This window comes from Falco naumanni, chromosome 9 (assembly GCF_017639655.2).
Source record: "Falco naumanni isolate bFalNau1 chromosome 9, bFalNau1.pat, whole genome shotgun sequence".
Taxonomy (NCBI): Eukaryota; Metazoa; Chordata; class Aves; order Falconiformes; family Falconidae; genus Falco; species Falco naumanni.
This window is the reverse complement of record NC_054062.1, coordinates 40,658,761-40,679,474: the sequence shown is the minus strand read 5'-3', so window position 1 is coordinate 40,679,474 and position 20,714 is coordinate 40,658,761. Positions and strand designations below refer to the sequence as shown.

Sequence of the window (20,714 nt, the reverse complement as noted above, 5' to 3'; positions counted from 1 at the left end):
CCCCTTCCCTTCCGCCGCTGGGAACCGGCGCTGCCGTCCCACCGCCTGCCCCGGGCGCGCTCGGCGGGGCGGGCGGGGAGGGGCTGCCCGCCCCTGGGTAGCGGGGTCGGTGCGCCCACCGCCCGCGGCGGAGCCGTGCCCGAGCAGCCATGGCCGGTAAGTGCCGGCGGCGGGCGGGGAGGGCCGGGCCGGGCCGGGCCGGGGGGCAGCGGCTCCCACCCGCTCTGCCCCGGGGGGCTGCAGCCCTGTCCCCCCGTGCCCTGCAGCCCGCGAGGGGGTGGGGGGGCTCGGCCGGGAGTGGGGGGGCACGGCCAGCGCAAGGGTCACCCCCGCCCCAGAGCTTGGGTCGGTGCTGGAGATACTCTGAATGTTACAGACCTGAGCGTTCATACAGGGGTGAAAGCTTCTGGGGGAGAACTGGCTGGCGGTGACTTCAAAAGGCTCGCTGGAAACTTAAAAAAAAAAAAAAAATTAAAAAAAGCTTACTAACAGCGTGTTATCAGACTGGAGGATAAAAGGGATCCAGTCCCAAAGGTAACAGGCAATGACCGTCAATGCTTCTCCCTGTGCTGGGATAAACCCGGTACCCGTTGCCAGCAGACAGCCCCCCAGCAGACAGCCCCCCAGCGCTGCCCACTTGGAGATGAAGTGGTCCAGCAGGTCTCTCCCATCTCCAGCTGCCGTGATCCTGTGCCACAGCAGGACACAATACATCAATTTCTCATGACAGCAGGTAGTTATTTAAAAATATACGTATTTTCTCCCTGCAGACAATGGTTTCAACTCATTTCATCAGTTATTTTGTGGCTAGTGCTACATTGTGCCCTAAGCTCCTGGTTCTGTTGCTGATCTAATCAGATAAGATGGACTAAAAGTGAGCCAAAGGCTCCTTACTCTCATTAAATCATAGATGGCTTTACCGAAATTAGTAAAGCTTCACCTTATATCTACCACTGTGTAAAAATAAAAAAGCAGAACTGGGGCCAATGGCAGTAGGTAGGTCAGGGATATATATTTATCATTGTGCAGCGAAGAAACTGAGTGCATTAAGACTTACCAACGAGGAGACTGGAAACTCCAGGATCGATGCACAGGTGCCGTACTACACATTGCATCGCAGCCCACCTCAGCTTACTGTCCCTGGCGGGAAATGGTGACAAACGGGTTATGGGAGAGCACAGGACAGAGCTGAGAGCACAAAAGACTTGGGAATGGAGAGGACACAAGTGAAACAGAGTTCTGCTGAGCTTGCTTGAAACGTTAACCTTCAAGATGTGTATGTCAGACGGTAAAACCACCAGCCCTGTGAACGGTTGTGTTGTTGGTAGTACACCTGTATGAAGTGAACCATTAATTTCTATTATGTTCATGGGCCTTAAACTGAAGCATTTTTTCTGCATCTGGCCTCCCAGTCTGTAAGAAAACAGCAATCTGGCTGGCGAGGTGCTCGAGCATGCCCTGCAGTGCGAAGGGGAACAAACCCACGGAATTTCCAGCCTCAGGACTGCGTTTCTTACGTTTCCTCATACTGTGCGTTCTTATGAAAAAAACCCCAGTTACCGCGTAGCATGACCAGACTTGTCTCTGCATTAATATTAACCCACACCAACGAGGTACTCATTTCCCGTTCCTCAGAGCCTTGTGCTAATACTATGGTAGCAACAGCCTGGCTAAATGCTGAAAGCAACTCAGCTGACCTACCAGTTGCGGGGACAGCGAAGCAGCCATCGCTGCGGGCCAGCCATGAGCAGGGCGGCTGCTCCGTGGTGCTGGCAGACACGGCCCATGGGGGACTCACAGGGAAGCAGCCAGCCGATTTCTGCAGAGCGAGCCAGCTAGGCACACCGGGGGGGGGGGAAGCTGCAGAAATAAGTTGGCTCCTATGACTGTACCAAAAGCAGGAAAATGACATGGGATCAGATAAAGGCCTTTAAGGCAGTACAGCCAGGTTAATTTTGTAACACAAAGTAGTTCCATAAGCATTGTGTAGCTGAAGGACATTTCATATCACTTATTTATTGCTACAAGGCAAAGCTGAAAAAGCTCAGTAACACATGTGTTTGCAACTCTTTTCCTGTATTCTTTATAGCTGTAATCAAACTAAACCGTAATCAAATTAGTTCTGAATTCTTATTCAAAGCTACTACTAGCGCTGACTGATTACTTTGTGCCTGTACTGTCTTTCTTTACTTGTACTATCATATAGAGGCAGCTAACTGCAAGGTATCTACCAAGAGTAGACAGATAAAACAGGGAAAGGAACAAAGCATAATCACGATTATCTCTACCCAAAAGCAGAGAAGAGGAAAAAAACAGTCAGTGCCAGCTGTGAGAAAGAACACCAGGTCACTTGGTTGCTTCAGTTTCAGGGGAGCCCTTGGGAGCTGGCAGTGCACGGCGCTCAGTGGATCGGGAGCTACCTCCCATGGCAGCAGGGAGATGCTTCTACACTGTGGGCTCATCTCCAGACAGAGGATATTCTGGTCAGAGCAGTTCTCAGCTGGACCCAGCCACGTCTCGAGGCACCAGTACTAGTTTGGTGGTCGGCCCAGACAGGCTGGGTGTAGTTACGGTGCAGAAGGGGTCTGTGCAGCCTTTTACTCTAGCATACTCGGCAAATGTGAGAAAACAACGAACTGAGCCCATTAGCAATCATCGGTCCTTATTCTAGTGAGAAATTCTCACAACACAACTCTTCATACTCGTATTAAAGACATTTATTAAATTTTACTAGTGTGAGAAAAACAAACCCCAAATTATACAAGACTTGGTTTTATCCAAAGTAATCAAGATTCAGGAAACAGCGTTTAATGGATGCTTAAGTTTGACTTTCCAGATCAGGAAACACATGCATCCTTAGCAAAAAAACACCCAGAGCTTTGCTTTGTTCCTTTCGCCAGGATCTAGTCTCAAGTCAGAACTATTCGTCTGTGTTAAGTACAAACCAAACCATAATAATGGTACTTTTTGTATTAGGTGCTCCCAGGTTGGTTGTTTTTTTTTTTCTTTTTTCTTCTGTTCTGAAAGCTGTAGCACTTCTGCCATGCTAAGGTAAATGCTTATGCTGTTGTAAAACAGAAGCCCAAACAACTCTTTGGGTTCTGGGTTCCCCTGTCTATAGTCTCTTCCATTGCAGTCACTGCCAGCGTATTCAGATGAACGCTTTCAAATCTCTCCCTGCCCGTGTCGTACATCTTCAGGTGTTGCATCGTGCTATAACCAAAGACAAAATGTGCATGTGAGCAGAATGTTTCATTTTAAAATAATTTTGGAATGTAAATCAAATCTGTCAGCTTCAATATTCCTGTCTACCCCCAAAGCAGACATAACTTTGATCCTCCTATGAAGCTTTACGTGCTTCTGTGTTTGAACAGAACAAGCACTGGCTGTTGCTGGCGGTGTAATAGGAGCGATCCTTGTAGTTGTTCTCATTGGAACAACTGCGTACCTGCTCTGGAAGAAATTCTGCTGCCTTCTTTACTACGAAAAGCTCACCAGTCCTGTCCAAACGAGAAACGCAAATGCCATTTTGCAGGATCGATCAACTTCTGAAATTCAACTGAAAGGCACAAGGTACTTATTTTTGTTTTGCTTTTAAAATATGTGCTACTGGTAACTTATTTCAACTTGTAAAATCTCAGTTGAGGGGGCGGCCTAAATACATGTGTGTACAGAAATAAAGGAGACCCCTAAATTATATGAAGAAAAAAAAAATAAATCAGTCATGTTCTGTTTTGTTCCTTTAGGAATATAATACTTTCTTGCATTCTACAAATGCAATTATTATTTCTGATTTATGTAAAAAATAATACATTAAAGTGTAATTGGTGCATGGATAGCTTCATCTGTTACCTAGCCAAATCTGGCTTATGTTCCAGAATTCATTCCTAGTGGTCTTATAACAAAGCATCTGAGAAGCAAACAACAGAACTTCAGAAAGGAAACTCTTACAAAGTTAGTTACTGCAGGGCTTTGGGGCTCCAAATCAAGCAGCTGCAGTTAATTCTTCCTTTCCTTTGAAGGATAAATTCTAAAGGAGAAGAAAGGGAAAAAAAAGTGAGGGGTCTGTGTCTGAAGAATTAAGATCTGATATATCTTGATGGACCTTTAGGTATTATACAAATAAAATCACTTGCAAAACAATGGGTATTTCTCTTTTTCTACCTATGCACCTCCGCAGAATTTTTACAAAGCAGTGAGATAAGAACAGTAAAGTTATTACCGTTACTAAGTTTGTTTTCCATATTTAAACCAGAAGAGTCAGTAGCTGTTGTCTTGAGCAGATCCAGAAGCATCCCCTTTATCATTCCACCGACACTGCACGGGCAAGACTGGATTAACCTGACTAGGGAAGAACACGTTCAGGATGACTGTGACCCCCGCCTGATGCCTCAGCCCGGGCCACGCTCATCATTTCACTCTTTGGGTACGGACAAGACTAGTTAAGGGTACTCTTTTGAAGGATTACTCTATCATTATGAAGCATGTTTACGGGGGGCATACCAGACATAGCATTGCACAGTACAAACCCTAAACACTGTATGTGTGTGTGTGTATATATATACACATATATATATATATGGATAGGGCCATAATGTAGCCATTCTGGTCCCACTCCTGTGGGACCTTGCACCTCTGGCAGGCAGAGCAATCTCTCCTTCCGTGTTTCGCAAAGGCATGACACGAGCGTAATTCGGGAAGTGTCCGATTGCTGTCCCCACAAACAGCAGTGACCAGTTGCAGGGTGCAGCAACGAACACCTAAAACTACCAAGGTACGGTCACAGGAGTAAGAGCAGAGTGGTGGAGCCTACAACTACTCCTCCAAATCTGAGGGGAAAGGAATTAAAATACAGAGTTCGTGCAAAAATGGATTGTTAATGGAGAGATTAATGTGATTTCCCCTAATACAGCAGTGGTTATAAAAATGCTTGCTAAGGTCTTGAGACTAATCTGAGGGTGCTTGCATTTTATTTCACGAAGCTGGAGCTTATGTCGTGGGGACCATTAACCCAGAGCTGTACAAGTTCCCTGAAGATGAAAGTGAGACGGATTTTCCTGAAGGCAACATTGGCCGCCTCTGGTTCTCCATAGAATATGAACAAGAGTCAGAAAGGCTCCTCGTCTCTCTGATCAAAGCCAGAAAGCTGCAGCCTCCTGCCGATTCCTGTAGTCCCTTTGTGAAAATCTACTTGCTGCCCGATGAAAGAAGCTACTTGCAGTCCAGAACAAAACGCAAAACCCTTAACCCACAGTTTGATGAAAACTTTGTTTTCCAGGTACTTTTCCTTTTGATGAAGCAGAATTTTGTTTGCAAATATTGACTTGTCAAACCACAGTACGTGTTTTGTGAAAATTGATTTTCTACAGACTTCTACCAAGATACAAGTTGTTTCCGCTAGAGAGAGGATTTATTAACTGGGGCTTCCGGAGATCCTGGGCTACTGAAGCCTGTGGCTCCAGAGCTGATCCTACCTGTGGTCTACACCAAAGTTGAGGATCCTAAAATTTGCCCTGAGAATGATGAAAGCTCCAGTTTGAACTGTGTCTGAGTAGTACAGCCCAGCAGCTCTAGAAGTCCAGAAGCAACAAATACTGAACTAATGCTTTCATAGCTTTTAGCTTCCTTGCTGTGGAAGCAGGCCAGAAACCAGAACTCGTGAGCTGGCTGGTGTGCTCTGTGTAGTGCTGTACAGCCAGGAGCTTGGCTCCCTACGTCAAGAGGCTTTCAGCAGGTGTCACAAGACAAAAGCTTTAAAACCAAAAAAGTGTGCGTTTCAGACAATTGACAAATGAACGTTTAAAGATTTCTAAACATCTGTGTCTGGAAGTGAATGCATCGTAAAACACTAGATCTGTACGAGGTGAAAACCTGCTAGCTAACTTCACATTTTGCAAATGAACTCGTTCTCTTTCAGCTTGGATCTTCAGACTTCTGCATAGCTAAAGCTTTAGGCGAATTAAGAAAGTGGACTTCAAATAATCAAAGGAAATCTCCACCTACCTTTAAAAACACTTGGAAAAATTCTTCCTTTGAAGTCGTGCTAGAGTAGAAAAGTGTCAGATGTTTTATAATTATTAATATAACCTTCTTTTTCCTGTACAGGTTTCCAGTAAAATGTTGCTCCAAAGGACTCTGAAGTTTTTGGTTTATCATGTTGATAAACAGAAGAAGCACCATCTCCTAGGCCAAGTTATCTTCCCACTGAAAAATGAAACATTAACTGATGACAACAAACTAGTCATATGGAGAGATCTGGAGAAAGAAAACTTGGAGGTATGCAATAGCAGGCTGCTTGGCGTTGTGCAACTCCTGTCACCTTACAAGCACTGGAGGGGTACAGCTGAGGCAGAAGTATGTTGTACCAAATACATCAAATGAAAAGTATTTGATAGACATTTGGAGTCAAGATTCCCACCGTACTGAGCTGCAGATCCATAGCTGTTGTACAGGGGTTATCCAGCCGCTCAGAAGCGGTCACGTGAGTTCGGAGATGGACGCAAGGAAGCTCCCCTTTTGTTATTTCCTTCTGTTTTGGATTAGTAAGAGCAGAAAAAAGCAGAAGAGGCAAGGAAATAGGCATCACCTGGCAGACAGTAATTCAAAGGTTCAGGAAGGCTGATTAATTGGTTCTATCAAACCTCACTACAGCATTAAGCCGTTGCAATTCACTCACACGCGTTGGTGTTGCAGAAACCAGCAGTGTGAAGAAAGAATATTTCAGATACATTTGACAAGTGTTCTTCTTTTTCCAAAGCCTCCTTCAGAGCATGGCGATATCCAGTTCTCCCTCAGCTACAACGACTACCTGGGCCGTCTCACTGTGGTGGTTCTGAGGGCAAGGGGATTACAGCTCCAGGAGGAGAGCCATGGTGTCAGTAAGTGTGATTTCCTCTCTGCTATCAGCTCCAGAATTCCTGTTTTGATTTGCTCCTTCCTCATCTGTCCAACCAGGGTTGCCCTGAGTGACTCTGAAAAGAACAAATAAACATCTGGGTGATTTAATCTGAGTGGAAACAAGCTATACTTCGTTACTGGGCTAATTAGGTTTTGGTAGCTCAGTTCTGCTATGTTTTGGTTTGGTTTCATAAATGGTTTGTCTCATGTCATCCGTAGCAATTTTTTTCCTCCTGCTTTTAGTACAGTGAGCAACATCCCTTTGCTGGGCTCCACTCCAGAGAAGAGCGGCTGCAGGATGACTCCTTAAAATGAACAGCTGTTGGGGAAGAATGGGAATAAAATTCCCATTTTAGGGCAGCCTGGCTGTTGTTCAAAGGACCATGGCATGGAGTCACAACTTTTCTCCCCTTACTGCAGTGGGGTTTTTACTGGTACATTGTGCTCCTGTGTCCTTGGACTTAAATGCTGAGTGTAGAGATTACCTCAAAAGGCTGTTTAAAATCTAAAAGGCTCAAAGCAAAAACAGATGGAAGAACCAAACTTGTGTTTGCATCTGTAGTGATTTTTTTTTGGAAGGGCTGTGAAACTAAGCAATATAAACGCAAAATACACCCAGCAATTAAAAAGAGGTTTAGTTCCCTATATACACATGTCAGCTGAGGGTTTTTTGAGGTGAGTGGGCTGTTACCATATTTAACTTTAGAAACAACACCCTCTTAAATGAGTAAATCTACATTCATAACATTAGACATAAATTTTCTCTGTTTAGGGCAAAACTTATAAATGAAGAAATGCACAGTAAAATGATGAGAATATAGGGGTAGCTGTATTCTTTATATATATGTATATAAAGCTATAGGTTTACAAGCAGAATCATACACTGTATACTTGTTGAAAGAGAAATGGATTACAGAATGTATTAGTTTTACAAAACAATTAAGATAAGGATGGCCAGTAAAAAATGACTGCTCTGTGGCAGATGAACAAAATAGCATCGTGAACTAAGAGCATCTAATTTTGCATCATCTCAGCAGCTTTACAAGAGAGGGAGAACACGCTTCTTAATAAGTCATGTCTCCACCTGCAAGCTGTGAAGTACTGTAGCACAGAGAGCTAGAACTTTCTGTGATTTTTCCTACAAGGGTAATGCTCATCTGCCGTGTTATTTCAGTGCTGGTATAATTGAGGTTATCAGAATAGCAAGAGTCGTGGGCACACCCTGGAAGGAAGAGCTGCCAGAAGGAGATTCTCCAGAATATACTACTAAGGGGGGGGGGGGGGGGGGGGGGGGGGGGGGCGGGGAAGAAAGATTACATAAATCAGGTGTAATTTCCTTTGATAATGCCCTTCAGGTATGATTTAGGGTCCACAGATTCTCTTGAAAATCTGAACAAACTTGAATAAAAAGTTTTCTATATTAACAGGGATTACTGCAACACCAACTTTGGTAGAAAATACGCAGTATGGGACAGTAAGGAAATGTTTGTAGATTCAAATTACTGAATCAAATGTATTAAGTAATAAGAAAGTAATGAAAAGTCAGACTTTGTACAAGTAGTTTACATAGTAACTCCTTCCACATATGGCATTCAGGTAGCAACTCTGTCAAAAAACAGCTGTGCTGGTAATCCTGCTCCCTCCAAAACAGTAATGAGAGCCTACTGGATCTGTGGGAATAACAAGGAGACATTAGGAGTCTGTCAGCGCAGTCTGAAGTCCTGACATTTTGGATCATTTTTGCTATACAGATAAACTGTAACGAACCAAATAGCAGGGAGTAATAAACAGTAGCAGCATGGGATCTATTACTGCTCTGTTGGAGAAGAACAAATCCTCAGCCATCAGATTAAGACCAAGTTTCTACATGTTTGGTATTAAATTTTGTAGAAGGGTAGGGAAGAAGTTTCAGGCTGCTTTGGATCTCACTGTCAAAGATCTACTGAATAAGACCCCAATGCAATACAAGCCCCCTTCAGGAAGCAAAGCAAAATTTTGTTGTTGTTCTTGTTCCCACACTCACACACCATTTTTGTAGTATTTTCTAGAAGAGCGAGCAGAGATCATTGATCTTTTCCTCAAATTTTCTACAGAATCCCTTACCACAGGGCTAGAAGTCCTTAGTAAAACCATTTGTTTAAGGATTCTTGTCTGACTAGGAGTATCTGTTCCCTTGAAACGCATGCAAGCCAAGCACAGGCTGCAGCTCTGCGACGCGGCTCCTCCCGCACAGCCTCCCTTGTCTTGGATCAATCATGTGACCAAATACATGACATTAGCTACCGACCCAACAACCTAAGCCTTCAAAAAGAGTCTCCATCGGATGAAGGGAAGGTACAGAAATGTAAGATCAAGGATACGGGGGTAAGAACACAACTGCTCCTATTAACAAATCTTAAATTGGAAAGTGCACTGCGAAACTGCACCCCGAGTACTTTGTGTACTCCCTGCTTAATGTTCTGCATTGCCATGCTGCCGTGTACCTTTCGCGAGTTGTTGAAGATGTAATTTTGCACTTAATATTGACTCCTGAAAAGCAAGAAATTCTTTAAGCCTTCTCCCAACTGCCTCTGATGTATTTTCTTCATGAATTTCTTTTTCTCCAAGGTGTGTTTGTCAGAGTCTCACTAATGAACCATAATAAGTTCATCAAAAGTAAAAAGACAGCAGCTGTTCTGGGATCTCCCAATCCAGTGTACAATGAAACCTTCAGTTTCAAGGCACATCAGACAGAGCTGGATACAGCAAGCCTGAGTCTATCGGTGCTGCAGAGTACCAAGGGAGAAAGTAAGCTATACAGATTATTACAATTGAGTTGTCATAGAATCTCTTACATATTACAGACATATTTAAACCTGGGAGGAACTAGTTCCTTTTCAGCAATAATGAGAAAACGGCAAAAAGGTTTGAGGTATTTCACAAGTTGTTTCTTTAAAAAGCTCAACAACTCATTTGCAGTAAGTGTACACCTCTTTCAGAGGCTGAAGATAAATTTAATGGAAGACATGAATAAAGTAACTGTAGGCTAGTCACTGTCAGCCCGAGTACTTTTTTCATTCTGGCCTCCTAAGGGAACAAGCTTGTGACATCACATTCTGTGACCACTTGTGTGTGCAACCCCTGACCTCCCAAACTGAGGCCATTCACTGTTCCTAAGCAAATCTGAAAGAGGAATAGGAGTTCCAATTATCACAGCAGTTCAAAAAGTAAGAAAGAAGAAAGAGAGACTGAACACACCCCATTCCCTAGCAGAAAACCTGATGCTTGAGGTTACCTCTTACTAATTGCCAGAGTCTGTTAAGCAGCTCTGCTTAGAGAAGCAAATCAGAATTCAGTATTCCCACTGCTCACAAGAAAAACATCTTCCCTGCTGTGCAAATATGATATCAATAATGAAACGTTAATACCCTTCTTTGAATTCACAAGCTCCTAAAATAATTCTTTTAGGGGAGACTTAGGGCAGGTGCTTTGGCTTTGAGGATTGACAAGAACTAGGATCAGTACTCGAGTCTTTCACCATTTTCACTTGCGACAGCTGAAGGCTTTGCAGACATTCCAAAGCTCCTGTAAGGCAGGTTTCAGGTTATTTCCCCCTTCCACAGCTGAAAAGTTCAGGCACGAAGAAACAACCTGCTCATCGGCAGTGGGTGGGCAGCGGCAGCCCACATACTGCACCTCCCCGCCACCCCAGAGACTGAACCTATTCTTTCCCAAGCTGGAGCATCATGTGGATCCTGCTCAGGCTGCTGGGGCCCAAACCTGTCCCTGAGGCACAGGGGCTGGGCAGGTACGGATCTGTGTGCCTGGAACGGATTCCGGTTTGGAGGGCAGACGGTAGGGTAGACCAGCCTTGACGCAATGCCCACTAACTGCAGTACTTTTAACTGCTGAAATCTTAGTGCATAGAAACTACAGAACTTGAAATCTGCAGTGAATTCCTCAACTAAAATTTGTTTTAGAATTACTTTCAGAACATGTGTTATTTACAGAAATACAAGTTAATATTCTCATTTAGGTAAGGATTTTAGAGAAGCACTCACGGATGTTAATCACCGCCTGCTTGCTTTTTTCCCAGAAACACATCTAGGACGTGTAGTAGTTGGGCCCTTCATGTACACCCGCGGCAAGGAACTGGAACACTGGAATGAAATGATCAGCAAGCCCAAGGAGCTGGTTAAACGATGGCATGCTCTCTGCCACAACATGTGAAAAGTGCGGACAAAAAGACAACCTTAACATGGAAAAGCTCTCGCTATCTTTCATAATCTAATGACAGAGTACAAAATCTTTGACCGTTTCACACTCCTAAATAGACCAGAATAAAATAAGTAAATTGCCCAACCACAAATAGAAGACTCAGTCCCTGGTAGGCTGAACTCTTATCTTTCCTCTCTTCAAAATATATTTCCAATTTAATCAATATGCAGCAGAGCAAACAAAACAGGGAGACAAACACGATCTCCCAGTATTAGTTATGACGAAGGATTGGAATTTACTAGTCAAAATGAGTTCCGGGCACATATGATCACCCATCATGTGGGCAGAGCCCCGAATTACCTAAGAATTGTCAACGGTGACACGAGGCCTAACTGTCCACCGCACTGCATCACCACGGGCAGAGGAGCATCGCCACAAGGGATGGAAGCCCAGTAAATATGCCATAACAGACAAAGCCCAAGAAATGCTGACTGACTACTAAATTTACAGTTTATTCAAAATAGAAGCATTATATTTAGAACCTCTTTTGCATACGGATGGTGGGCAGCAATTTATGGATCAAAAGCCTAGAAGCACAAGTTGACATCCCTCAGCGCAGGATTATTTCTTACAACAATTCAGTCAGATGTTCTCAGCCGACCCCAACGTACAACGCTGTGTTGACACTAAGGAAGAAGCATAAAAGAATTCAGAAATCACAAATGACCGGAGGCTTGCAGGACATAGTACTCTGAGTAGTACAAGGGACCTGTTCCATCCTTATATATTTCTCCCTAAACAAGTCTCTGCTGGAGACAGAGCACTGACCACAAGAACCTTGGGTTCGCCCTAGTACGACCATTCTTACATTGAAAATCCGATTAGCTTAAGCCCCCCAACATATGTCTGTTTTAGCAGTAGTTTTCTTTGTTAAGTGAATTACTGTTCTGTAAAATAATTCAGAGCGATTATTTTTAATCAAAATAAATAGGATGTTCTTCTCCTTTTGATTGTTCACTGGGGACCTGAACTCTGTACCTTCCACACCATACAGTCATAAACCAGACACACACAGACTACTGCAGCAAAACATTTTGTACAATTACGTTCCTAGAGAACAATAATCTCTGCAGCTGAAATAAAGCTAATACCCTTTCAAACAGGATACAATATTAATTCGTTCAATATATTAAAAAATGAGGCTTCTCCGGGGAGATGAGAACACTTTCCATTTTGATTGTTATTATCTAAAGAAAATATTACGAGCGAGAATATATCTGAGAGGAATTGCAAGACAAGACCCCACTTCACCTGATCCCCCATTTGAAATGGTACATGGTACTTGCTCTCAGTCCGCCCTGCTAACTGCACCACTGGATCTAAGATAAGCCCAGGCTCGTTACACTTAATAGAATTTTTCAGAACTTTCAGCCCTTGTTGTATCTCTGTTAAATGAGTAATGCCAGCACCTCCAAACCCAAAGAGCTGTTTTCAAATTTTACTCCTACAAAACCACTGAAAACCTATGTAACAGGCAACTAATATTTGATCAGGGAAGGAAAACTACATATAAACTCTATTATAACTATATTACCACAATAAAGCAATTTTACCAAATAATTATGTCCTTTTTATGATTATAATCATATTAAAGATCTTACAAGTAAACTGTTAAGAATGTTTCAGACACTTAGGTTTACTAGCTTGTACAGGAAGATGCATGTAATGTACAGTGTCTATTAACATAAATACCTCTGAAGTGGGAAGTCAGTCACCCATCTGACTTGATGTACAGTATGGTCCAAGTAATAAAACTATGCATTATACTAATGTTGTCTTTTTTCTTTGCACTTCTTATACATTAAAGTGCCAATACTTGCAGTTTGTATGTTTAGTAATTCCAGCTAAAATCATGAAGAAATGTATTTAAATGCACTTACCAACGTACTTGACTTTGCTCAAGGTCATTCAAGTGATGTAAGTGAGAAAGGTCCTTTTTGACTTCCTGAACAGGACAGTTATTCCAGTAAAGCAAGAAACGTTATTTGAGAAGGAATTACAATACAGTGGTATTAATCGTCACGTAACTTTTTTACCTACTGCCTTTTACAGATCATCTAGCTGGTCTCATACTTGAGATTTATATCAAGGTGAAGGAGGAGGAATGATTATGAGACCTCTCAGTGCCAACAGTTCTATTCATCTACAAAAATTTTAAAATTTTACCAAGATGCACAGCACAGAAAACCCCCATCCAAAAAAATACATACAAGATCATACAAAACGTGACACCTTCCTCAATACTTCCCATTACCACTGACGAATACAGGAATTTCTAAAGCTCTGCATTAGGTTTAGCATGTAACTTTATGAAAGTACAGCCCTGTCAAATGACAGCGAGCGGCAATTTACCACCACTTTAGAACAGACATGAATAATGGTTACATTCTTGTTCTAGAGAACAGGACCTTGGAGAAGCCCTACCACTACTCAGAGTATTTATATTCCCTTGTGGATCACACTCTACCTTACCCTCTCTCCCAATTAAAATTATACCTATACTAGTCTTTTAGGAAACCTAATGATCACTGCCATCTGCACTACTCTATCCTTCCTCTAAGTGAGGAAATGAGACCAGATGGATGTGATGATTGCTTGCTCCTAATGTAACAGTATACTCTAAAAGCAGCAGCTTGATGAAACTGAAATGATGATTACAGGTGATAAAGGATCAGAAAGCTCCTTCAGAAGAAATCTCTGTGCTAGCTGGAGGCACAGAAAGTGAAATGGCTTCCTGCTTGAAAGGCAGGGAGAAAAGCCTGAAGTAGTAGCCACAAGGCAGCAAGACCTAGAAATTTTACACAGAATTACTAAAGTGAAGACAGGAACCAAAGAAACTATAGAATTATGGTAAATTTATTAAAGTTCACATTGAACTACAGTGTCATGTTGCTTGGATTTCAAGAAGGAATACTGTTAAACTATGACTCACAGTGGCTATCTGAGAAATCATGACAAGTGAACGAGGCAGCTGGGTCCCAGTCAGCTGGAGAGACCTTCCCAGAGCATGTGGAACTTGGTGGTAGCCACACACAGCTTCCCAATCCAGATAGCATAACTTCCACTTAATGTGGCTTACACATAGTGCTATTCAAACATAATTAAAACCCCAACACTCCCAAACTGGTTTCACATGAGATACAACAGAGTCCAAACTAGCCACCAAGAAAGATGGTTATTCAGTTGTAGGAAGCTGCTTCCAGAAAACAGCACATGAAAGCTGTTCAGTCATATTACTTGCATTATCATACATTTGACAACTTGATTTATCAAATTCAGTTTTGAGAACAGCTCTGTTTGAAGCCTGAGGATAAGCGCAACAGTGTATGGGGAAACCAGTTTCCCTAAATGAGACCAGTGCAGGTAAAGATTTACCAGGCAGCAAACAAGATTCATCCCCTACAGCTTCTACCAGCCTCTGTAAGAGGCACAATTCATAACAGACAAAGATATTTGTCAGAAAAATACTGATCTATATATATAATTGCATTTGCAGAGTAGTAGTTATGAGACTGTTACTTTATGAAGTCAGGTACAGTCATCATTCACTCAGCTTTACTGTTAAAAATCACTATCAGAATACACTAAGACTTTAAAAAGAATTAAATTTCTAAATCTGATCAAGATGGGAGAAAATTTTGCAGATCAGTGTTAAACTGATTACACTGGCTTAAGGTGATTAAGTTTCTTCACCAGCTTATGCTGGATAAATACTAAACAATAAATACTACAGCAATTAAATAATTTAAAGGGTCCATGAAAGAACACACCAGTTTAAACCCTCATAAATATGTGCAATACCTTCTCGATACACAAAATTGGATTCAGTGAGACAGTTCTGTTTTACTAAAAGAAAACAATGGCAGCAAAATTGCTAAGGGTAAATGGCAGAAATTCTGCTGTTAAAAAAAGGATGGCAACCACAAGAGCAAAGCAAAAGACATAACCAAGTTACAGACAGCAATAGAATAAGACAAACAAAACCCTCATAACTAAAATATCATTGAATTGTGGCCGTCTTCCTGCCGTATCTGAGAAAAATTCAGTCTCTCAATACTAGTAAACTTTTCTGGGGAGAAAAGGAAAACAGATACCCAGTAAGAGTTTATTATAAAAAAATATATGTATAAAAATATCTTTATGAAAATTTCAGTATTACAGCAGCAGTATGTACTATTAGCAGATATTCTATACCAGTCCTTTTGCGTTTTTAGGATGAGTTAAACCCAGAATCCTTTATTGTATTTTTAAAGAGATTTGCTTCCTTCAGCTACTTCAGATTTCTTCTGTTTGCCATCTGTGTGTTCCTATGGTCTCTGTTACTCGGTTATTGCAGAGGTCAATGCTTCAAAGATCAGGATGAAGGTTTAGCAGATGGAAATCTTTTTGCAAAGGATAGCTGTTCTCATCTAGCACAAAATGGCTCCTAATTTCCAACAAATAGGATGCTTCTGTATCTGCTAGCAGCAAATGACACAGATCTGCTACTATCGTGCTGTAGGTTATATCTGAAGACGGCACTGCAAAAGACAGAACAATCCAATTTACTCTTTATTTTCACAGTAGCACCTAACGTTCCAGTTTTACCTCCATGAAAGCTACACTAAATTACTGAAAGTGTAGTTCAACATCTGAATGTCAGTTTTGGTTTTAACAAATTTTTTAAAAACACTGCACTAAGACTCTCTCATTAAATTAACACCTGTGAATCATGTAAAACACTTCAAGTCAAAAAAAAAAAAAAAAGTGTATCAAGGGAAGCCTGTCCGGAACACTGCTCAGTTATTTACATCATGAGAGCCTGTCAGCTATTTCTAAAAACTGCTAAGACACCCTATTCTGCATATAAGCAATCCATTTGGTTACTGAATACTTAGTTATATAGCACAATAGATGTTCATGCCATCTCATCTCTTGTTGCTACCTCAACTCTGAACTTCTGAGTTTGTTGGACAGCAACTGAAGTGTTCTGAGGTGTTTTTTGGGTTTTTTTTTCTGGCTTTGTGTTGTTGCTGTTTTTTGTTTGTTGTTTTGTTTTGTGTTGGTTTTTTTTTTTAAAGTCTCATGCAATATAAGCAATCATCATATTTCCAGAACAATCTCATCCCAGTTCTCAATTGTCAATAATTAAAAATCTTACTCCCATTGTGAACTGTGCTGCCTGTTTCTATCAGAAGTAATTCATGAAACAGTACCTACTAATCTGTTCAGCCAGTCTGCAGGAATACTGAGGAAGATTTTTTCCATCAACTCAGCCGCCACATGAACATAAATTTCATAACCTCCATCTTCTACTGTCATCACAGCAGGTCTAGATCAGAAAACAAAAGACTTGAAAGTTAGCTGCTATGGTTTTTTGATTGAAGCAAAATTTCTGAAAGTAATACAACGTAATATCACCCTCCAACCTAACACCAAGAACTAGAAAATCTATGCACTCATCTCTGTCAAGTCTCTGGAGTTGGAATGAGTTTGAGATATATTCTGAAGTCACTACTCAATGTTAAAGTAACCTCTAAAGCTATCAAGTAAGTCTTACTTTCAGACAACTGCAGAAAACCATGCCTTAGTGGCGTTTTCCAGGAAGACAGCGAGAACTGTGCTATTATGAAATTAGTGTTATGTCATTTATGGCCTTGAACTTTAAATATACGAAATATAAATGTTAATATGTACCTAGAAATATATAATGGGTACATAAAGATGGAAAGGCAAAATAGGGAGACAAGCTTCGGTGCATCACTTGGAATTGTATCATCTGTATCAACATCACCTAATACTGTCTGTCTTAAAACACCACTTCATAGCCACTACATAATACCAAGATAGTATCCCTTGTACTATGATTAATATCAAATGTTTCACATACTGCTAAAAAAGTAATAATCCCTCCTTCCTGGATCTTCTACACAGAATATTGCCAATAGTATTCCTATTTGGTTTGAAATGAACCTGTTAGGGACTGCTGTCCCACAAGCACTGGTCTTTCCAAATTTTGCTGTTTCACATGATTCAAAAGTGATACTGGGTAACAAGCAATTGGTACAAAGTGATCTTTTCTAGACAGGTATTCCCTACATTTCAAGTATTTGTCTTTCCAACCTGTCATTATTAGGGGAACAATGAAAAAGGCATGGCATTAAGTCCTTGCTATTTGTTTTGCAACGTTTCTGCGAGATGATACCTTAGCAGTCCTCTACAGCGATGTTCAGCAGGTGGTTTCTGCTTGCTTTCAAGCTTCTGAGTGATTTTACTAAGTCTAATCATTTATACAGCTGATGGAGCTTCTACCCAACATATGTTCTGACTGCCCTTACACTACTTACAATTTGACTTGCAACATCTGCAGCACCACAATCCTCACACTTCTTAGAAAATCTGCACTGCTCTGACCAAAGCAGGATGCAACGCTTACACCCTGACCGCCCACAGAAGAAACTAAAATAGTAAACATCAGGAGATATATCACAATAATGTAAATCCTGGTTATAGCAATATTGGAACGGTACCAAACCAGTATATGTTAATGTAATAAAATATGGCACAATCATCCTCAGTGCAGAACTTTTCCATGGGAGACGTTCCCCAAAAGGATAAAACGTGCTCACCGCAGAGACGGCAGAATGAAGGAAGGGCAGTCACTTCAAGAGACTAACGGAGCTGCACTGTCAAATACGACAGTCAGGCAGTAGTTCAGTATACTGACAGCTGGGGAGTGTTATGAAGTGATTAATTTAGTTAGCATGATGCAGAATACACCTAACAGCACTAATCTGAATGCTTATGAGGCACGAAGGCAAATGACTGTAAACATGCCACTTTCCCAGTAGGCAAACGACTTTACTTGCCATCTGTTAATCTAAAAGCTACTGCTAAATTTCATAATCTTAAGTGAAGTGATCAAAAGAGCTAAGAGAACTCCATGTCTGATTATCTGTGGGATTATTTAAAATCTGTTGGTTTAGACAGAAACCAAGGCCCACACTATTTGTAGTCACTAAAGACTGCTGGCTTCCTTCATGAGAGAAAGCTTAACAGTACACTTAATGCTCAGCTTCCCAACTAATTGCGGGCAATCGCTATTTTGTGTCTGAAGAAATTATTTTGGTTTAGACAATTTATGCTGAAGTACATGAAAATTATTATGATTTCCAGAAATACTAAATAACCATTTTGAAAACGGTATAATTAATACGTTTGCAGAGAAATGTACTAAGTGATGTTGCAAAACAAAGCTTTTAAAAGCACAGCCAGGCACGGTCTACAGATATAACTTGCAAACCAAGCGATGCGTTAGGAAAGGTTAATTTTGCTTCATCCCTGGTTATTATATGCGCACTACCTCCTCCTCAGCTCCTACTCTGTTCAAGGTTATCCAAGTCTTCTTTCAAATAATCTTACTTACGTCAACAAGACTGAACTGTCATGGGGAAAAAGAAAAGTCAACACAGCCTTCAAAACAGAGACTGACACTGTTAATTCCCTTTCACTAGCGCCACAGAAAATGCAATTGTGAGATTAACTTTATTCCTTAAATACCACTGGTTTTAATATGGTGAATTTAAATCAATGTCAAACAGTTAGAAACATATTTAAGGATGTAAATAAATTTCACTAGAGGCATACATAGTTCTGCTAAAATATTCCTTAAAGGCTACTGAGTACATAGCCTTTAGTACCTGCACACAAAGCTGGCGAAGCACGCCAGTGAAATAGGCTTTTCCACTAGTACAGAAAGGTTAGATTTAATCCCTGCTGAGCCTAAATACCCTAGAAATCTTCTGTCTCATTACTGCTACTGTTAAAATGTTCAACTTTTTAAATGGCAAATACTGATTGGTACAGACTGAAGAATGAATTATCTAAGGGAAATGCTACCATCATACCAAATTCCAGGGAAGAGACGCTAGGAAACTGGAAGTTTGGACAAAGGCCCATCTGTGATATCCAAAATCTAGGAGATAAACTCTGAAATACAAAATAGTTTTCTTTCTCTTCACTTTTGTAATTTCTTCTAGCTTCATATTCATATTGTCCAAGCTCAAAAAAGAATATGGAAACATTGACACATGTACTTTATGTAAGTGCTGTCGTATAATAGGTTTTTAGGATCTTCTGCCTCATTATTACTGCTAGTGTTAAAGTGTTCAGTGTTCTGGGTATCTAACTTGGAAAAAAGAAAGCTAGCTAAGCATATACACATGCACCTAAATGTTATGTCTTCAGCATCTGAGGGAAAAGATGAGCTTCGTTACGATCACAGCAGATTAACAAACCTGGGCTCCTACATTTCAAAAGAAAAAGGTGACAGGAGATGACTTCAGTGGCCTACAGTGCTGAAACCCAAGATTTTAAAGCTATGTAAATCTCTTAAATACCAAGATCCTGTCATAGTATCTATTTTCCTATCATATTGTCTATCTCATATCTTAAACATTCACACTCTTAAAATACATAAATAAAAAAATCTATTAGGTTAATCAGTTACTAAATTCCCTGAATTGAAGCAGCAAATCAAATTACAGACTAATCCTATGTTTTAAGAAGTCTGCAGTGTTTAGTATATATTAAGTAGAAAACAATACGCAGATTTTACTTCCAAGGAGATGCTGGTAGCTATTCCATTGTTAGAAATAGAGCGTACTGAACATACTACCTCCTTATATTGAGGGATTAAAAGCAATCTGAGATAAGGGGACATGAATTAGCCCACTACAGGAAAAAAAAAAAAAAAGTAGTTTTCTACTAGTTGTGCACACAGGTTTATAAAAAAAGACTAACACTAACCATAGATGTATCAATCTGTTAAGCAGCACAGTAATGCTAGAACAGCATTTAGTTAATAAGTTAATTTCATTTTCACAAGATATTTCTTTAGCAAAAGACAGATTTTTCTCCTGCTAAGCTGTACACGTACCGAGTTATCCTACAATACAGAATTAGGAAATACTACCAAGGAGATGCATTCTTACTAAACTAATCAGAGCAAAATTTCAGTACAAAAATGACAGACTTTTCTTTGAAGAAGTTGCGCATTTAAGTTCCACATCAAGACGTGTTCACATGTTGAGAATACAAACAGTTGAAGTCTTTATCATTTTCCTACCACCTTTTGTGCAAGAGAGTAAACTGAAGTCCTTCAGAGTCACACGAGAGGTCATAATCTTATGAAACGGAGGGGGAACCTTTTCAGTTAAGGAAAAATTCTTTGCACTTAGCTGTAAACTTAAAGATGCAAGACTATTTTTTGCACAGAGGAAAAAGACCAAGTCACTACCTTGTTAGACAAATGGGATCTTAATATTAAATCAAAGCCAAGTGAGAAACTACTAAGTATGTAATAATTCATTAAACTCATTATGAAATAGTTGAGGCATACTTTTAGAATGAATTTTGGTAGGAAATGTACATATTCTAGAATCCTATTACATCTGTGATTGTCTCAGTCTTCTCTACCTACACATTTCAAGTTGATACTTACATTTCAAAACATATAAGTAAACATTAAGAATTGAACAATTTGTTAACAATGTTCCCACCTCAACTGGACCGATTTAGTT

The 20,714-nt window shown here is 40.7% G+C and overlaps 2 protein-coding genes across 13 annotated transcripts in view; one reads left to right on the top strand and one right to left on the bottom strand.

The window, feature by feature from the left end:
* On the top strand, positions 1–13,027 carry LOC121093408 (synaptotagmin-15-like). Of its 3 annotated transcripts, XM_040605613.1 has the most exons (8): positions 1–156; positions 3,375–3,573; positions 4,284–4,426; positions 4,983–5,278; positions 6,106–6,276; positions 6,758–6,878; positions 9,505–9,684; positions 10,973–13,027. In XM_040605613.1, the coding sequence occupies exons 1-8, from the start codon at positions 150–152 to the stop codon at positions 11,104–11,106; spliced, it is 1,251 nt and encodes a 416-aa protein (XP_040461547.1). In that variant the 5' UTR covers positions 1–149; the 3' UTR covers positions 11,107–13,027. The 3 variants fall into 3 exon arrangements, with proteins under 3 accessions (XP_040461547.1, XP_040461548.1, XP_040461546.1); XM_040605614.1 differs by lacking the exon at positions 9,505–9,684; XM_040605612.1 differs by lacking the exon at positions 10,973–13,027 and having other exon boundaries at positions 9,505–10,420.
* A 967-nt stretch (positions 13,028–13,994) lies between these two features.
* Positions 13,995–20,714, bottom strand: part of SHLD2 (shieldin complex subunit 2) — a 41,169-nt gene continuing 34,449 nt past the window's right edge. For 9 of the 10 annotated variants that reach the window (XM_040605607.1, XM_040605606.1, XM_040605604.1 and 6 more), the window contains 2 exons: positions 16,350–16,465; positions 13,995–15,674 (listed from right to left, as the gene is read on the bottom strand). In XM_040605607.1, the coding sequence (XP_040461541.1) occupies positions 15,502–15,674; positions 16,350–16,465 (289 nt within the window). In that variant the 3' untranslated portion in view covers positions 13,995–15,501. The remainder of the gene's footprint in view (positions 15,675–16,349; positions 16,466–20,714) is intronic. The other variant, XM_040605611.1, reaches the window with a different exon arrangement.

Coding starts and splice junctions, on each gene's coding strand:
- LOC121093408 (XM_040605612.1), top strand. Junction 4,427..4,982: donor CTCATCATTTCACTCTTTGG/GTACGGACAAGA, acceptor TATTTCACGAAG/CTGGAGCTTATGTCGTGGGG. Junction 6,879..9,504: donor GGAGGAGAGCCATGGTGTCA/GTAAGTGTGATT, acceptor TTTTTCTCCAAG/GTGTGTTTGTCAGAGTCTCA.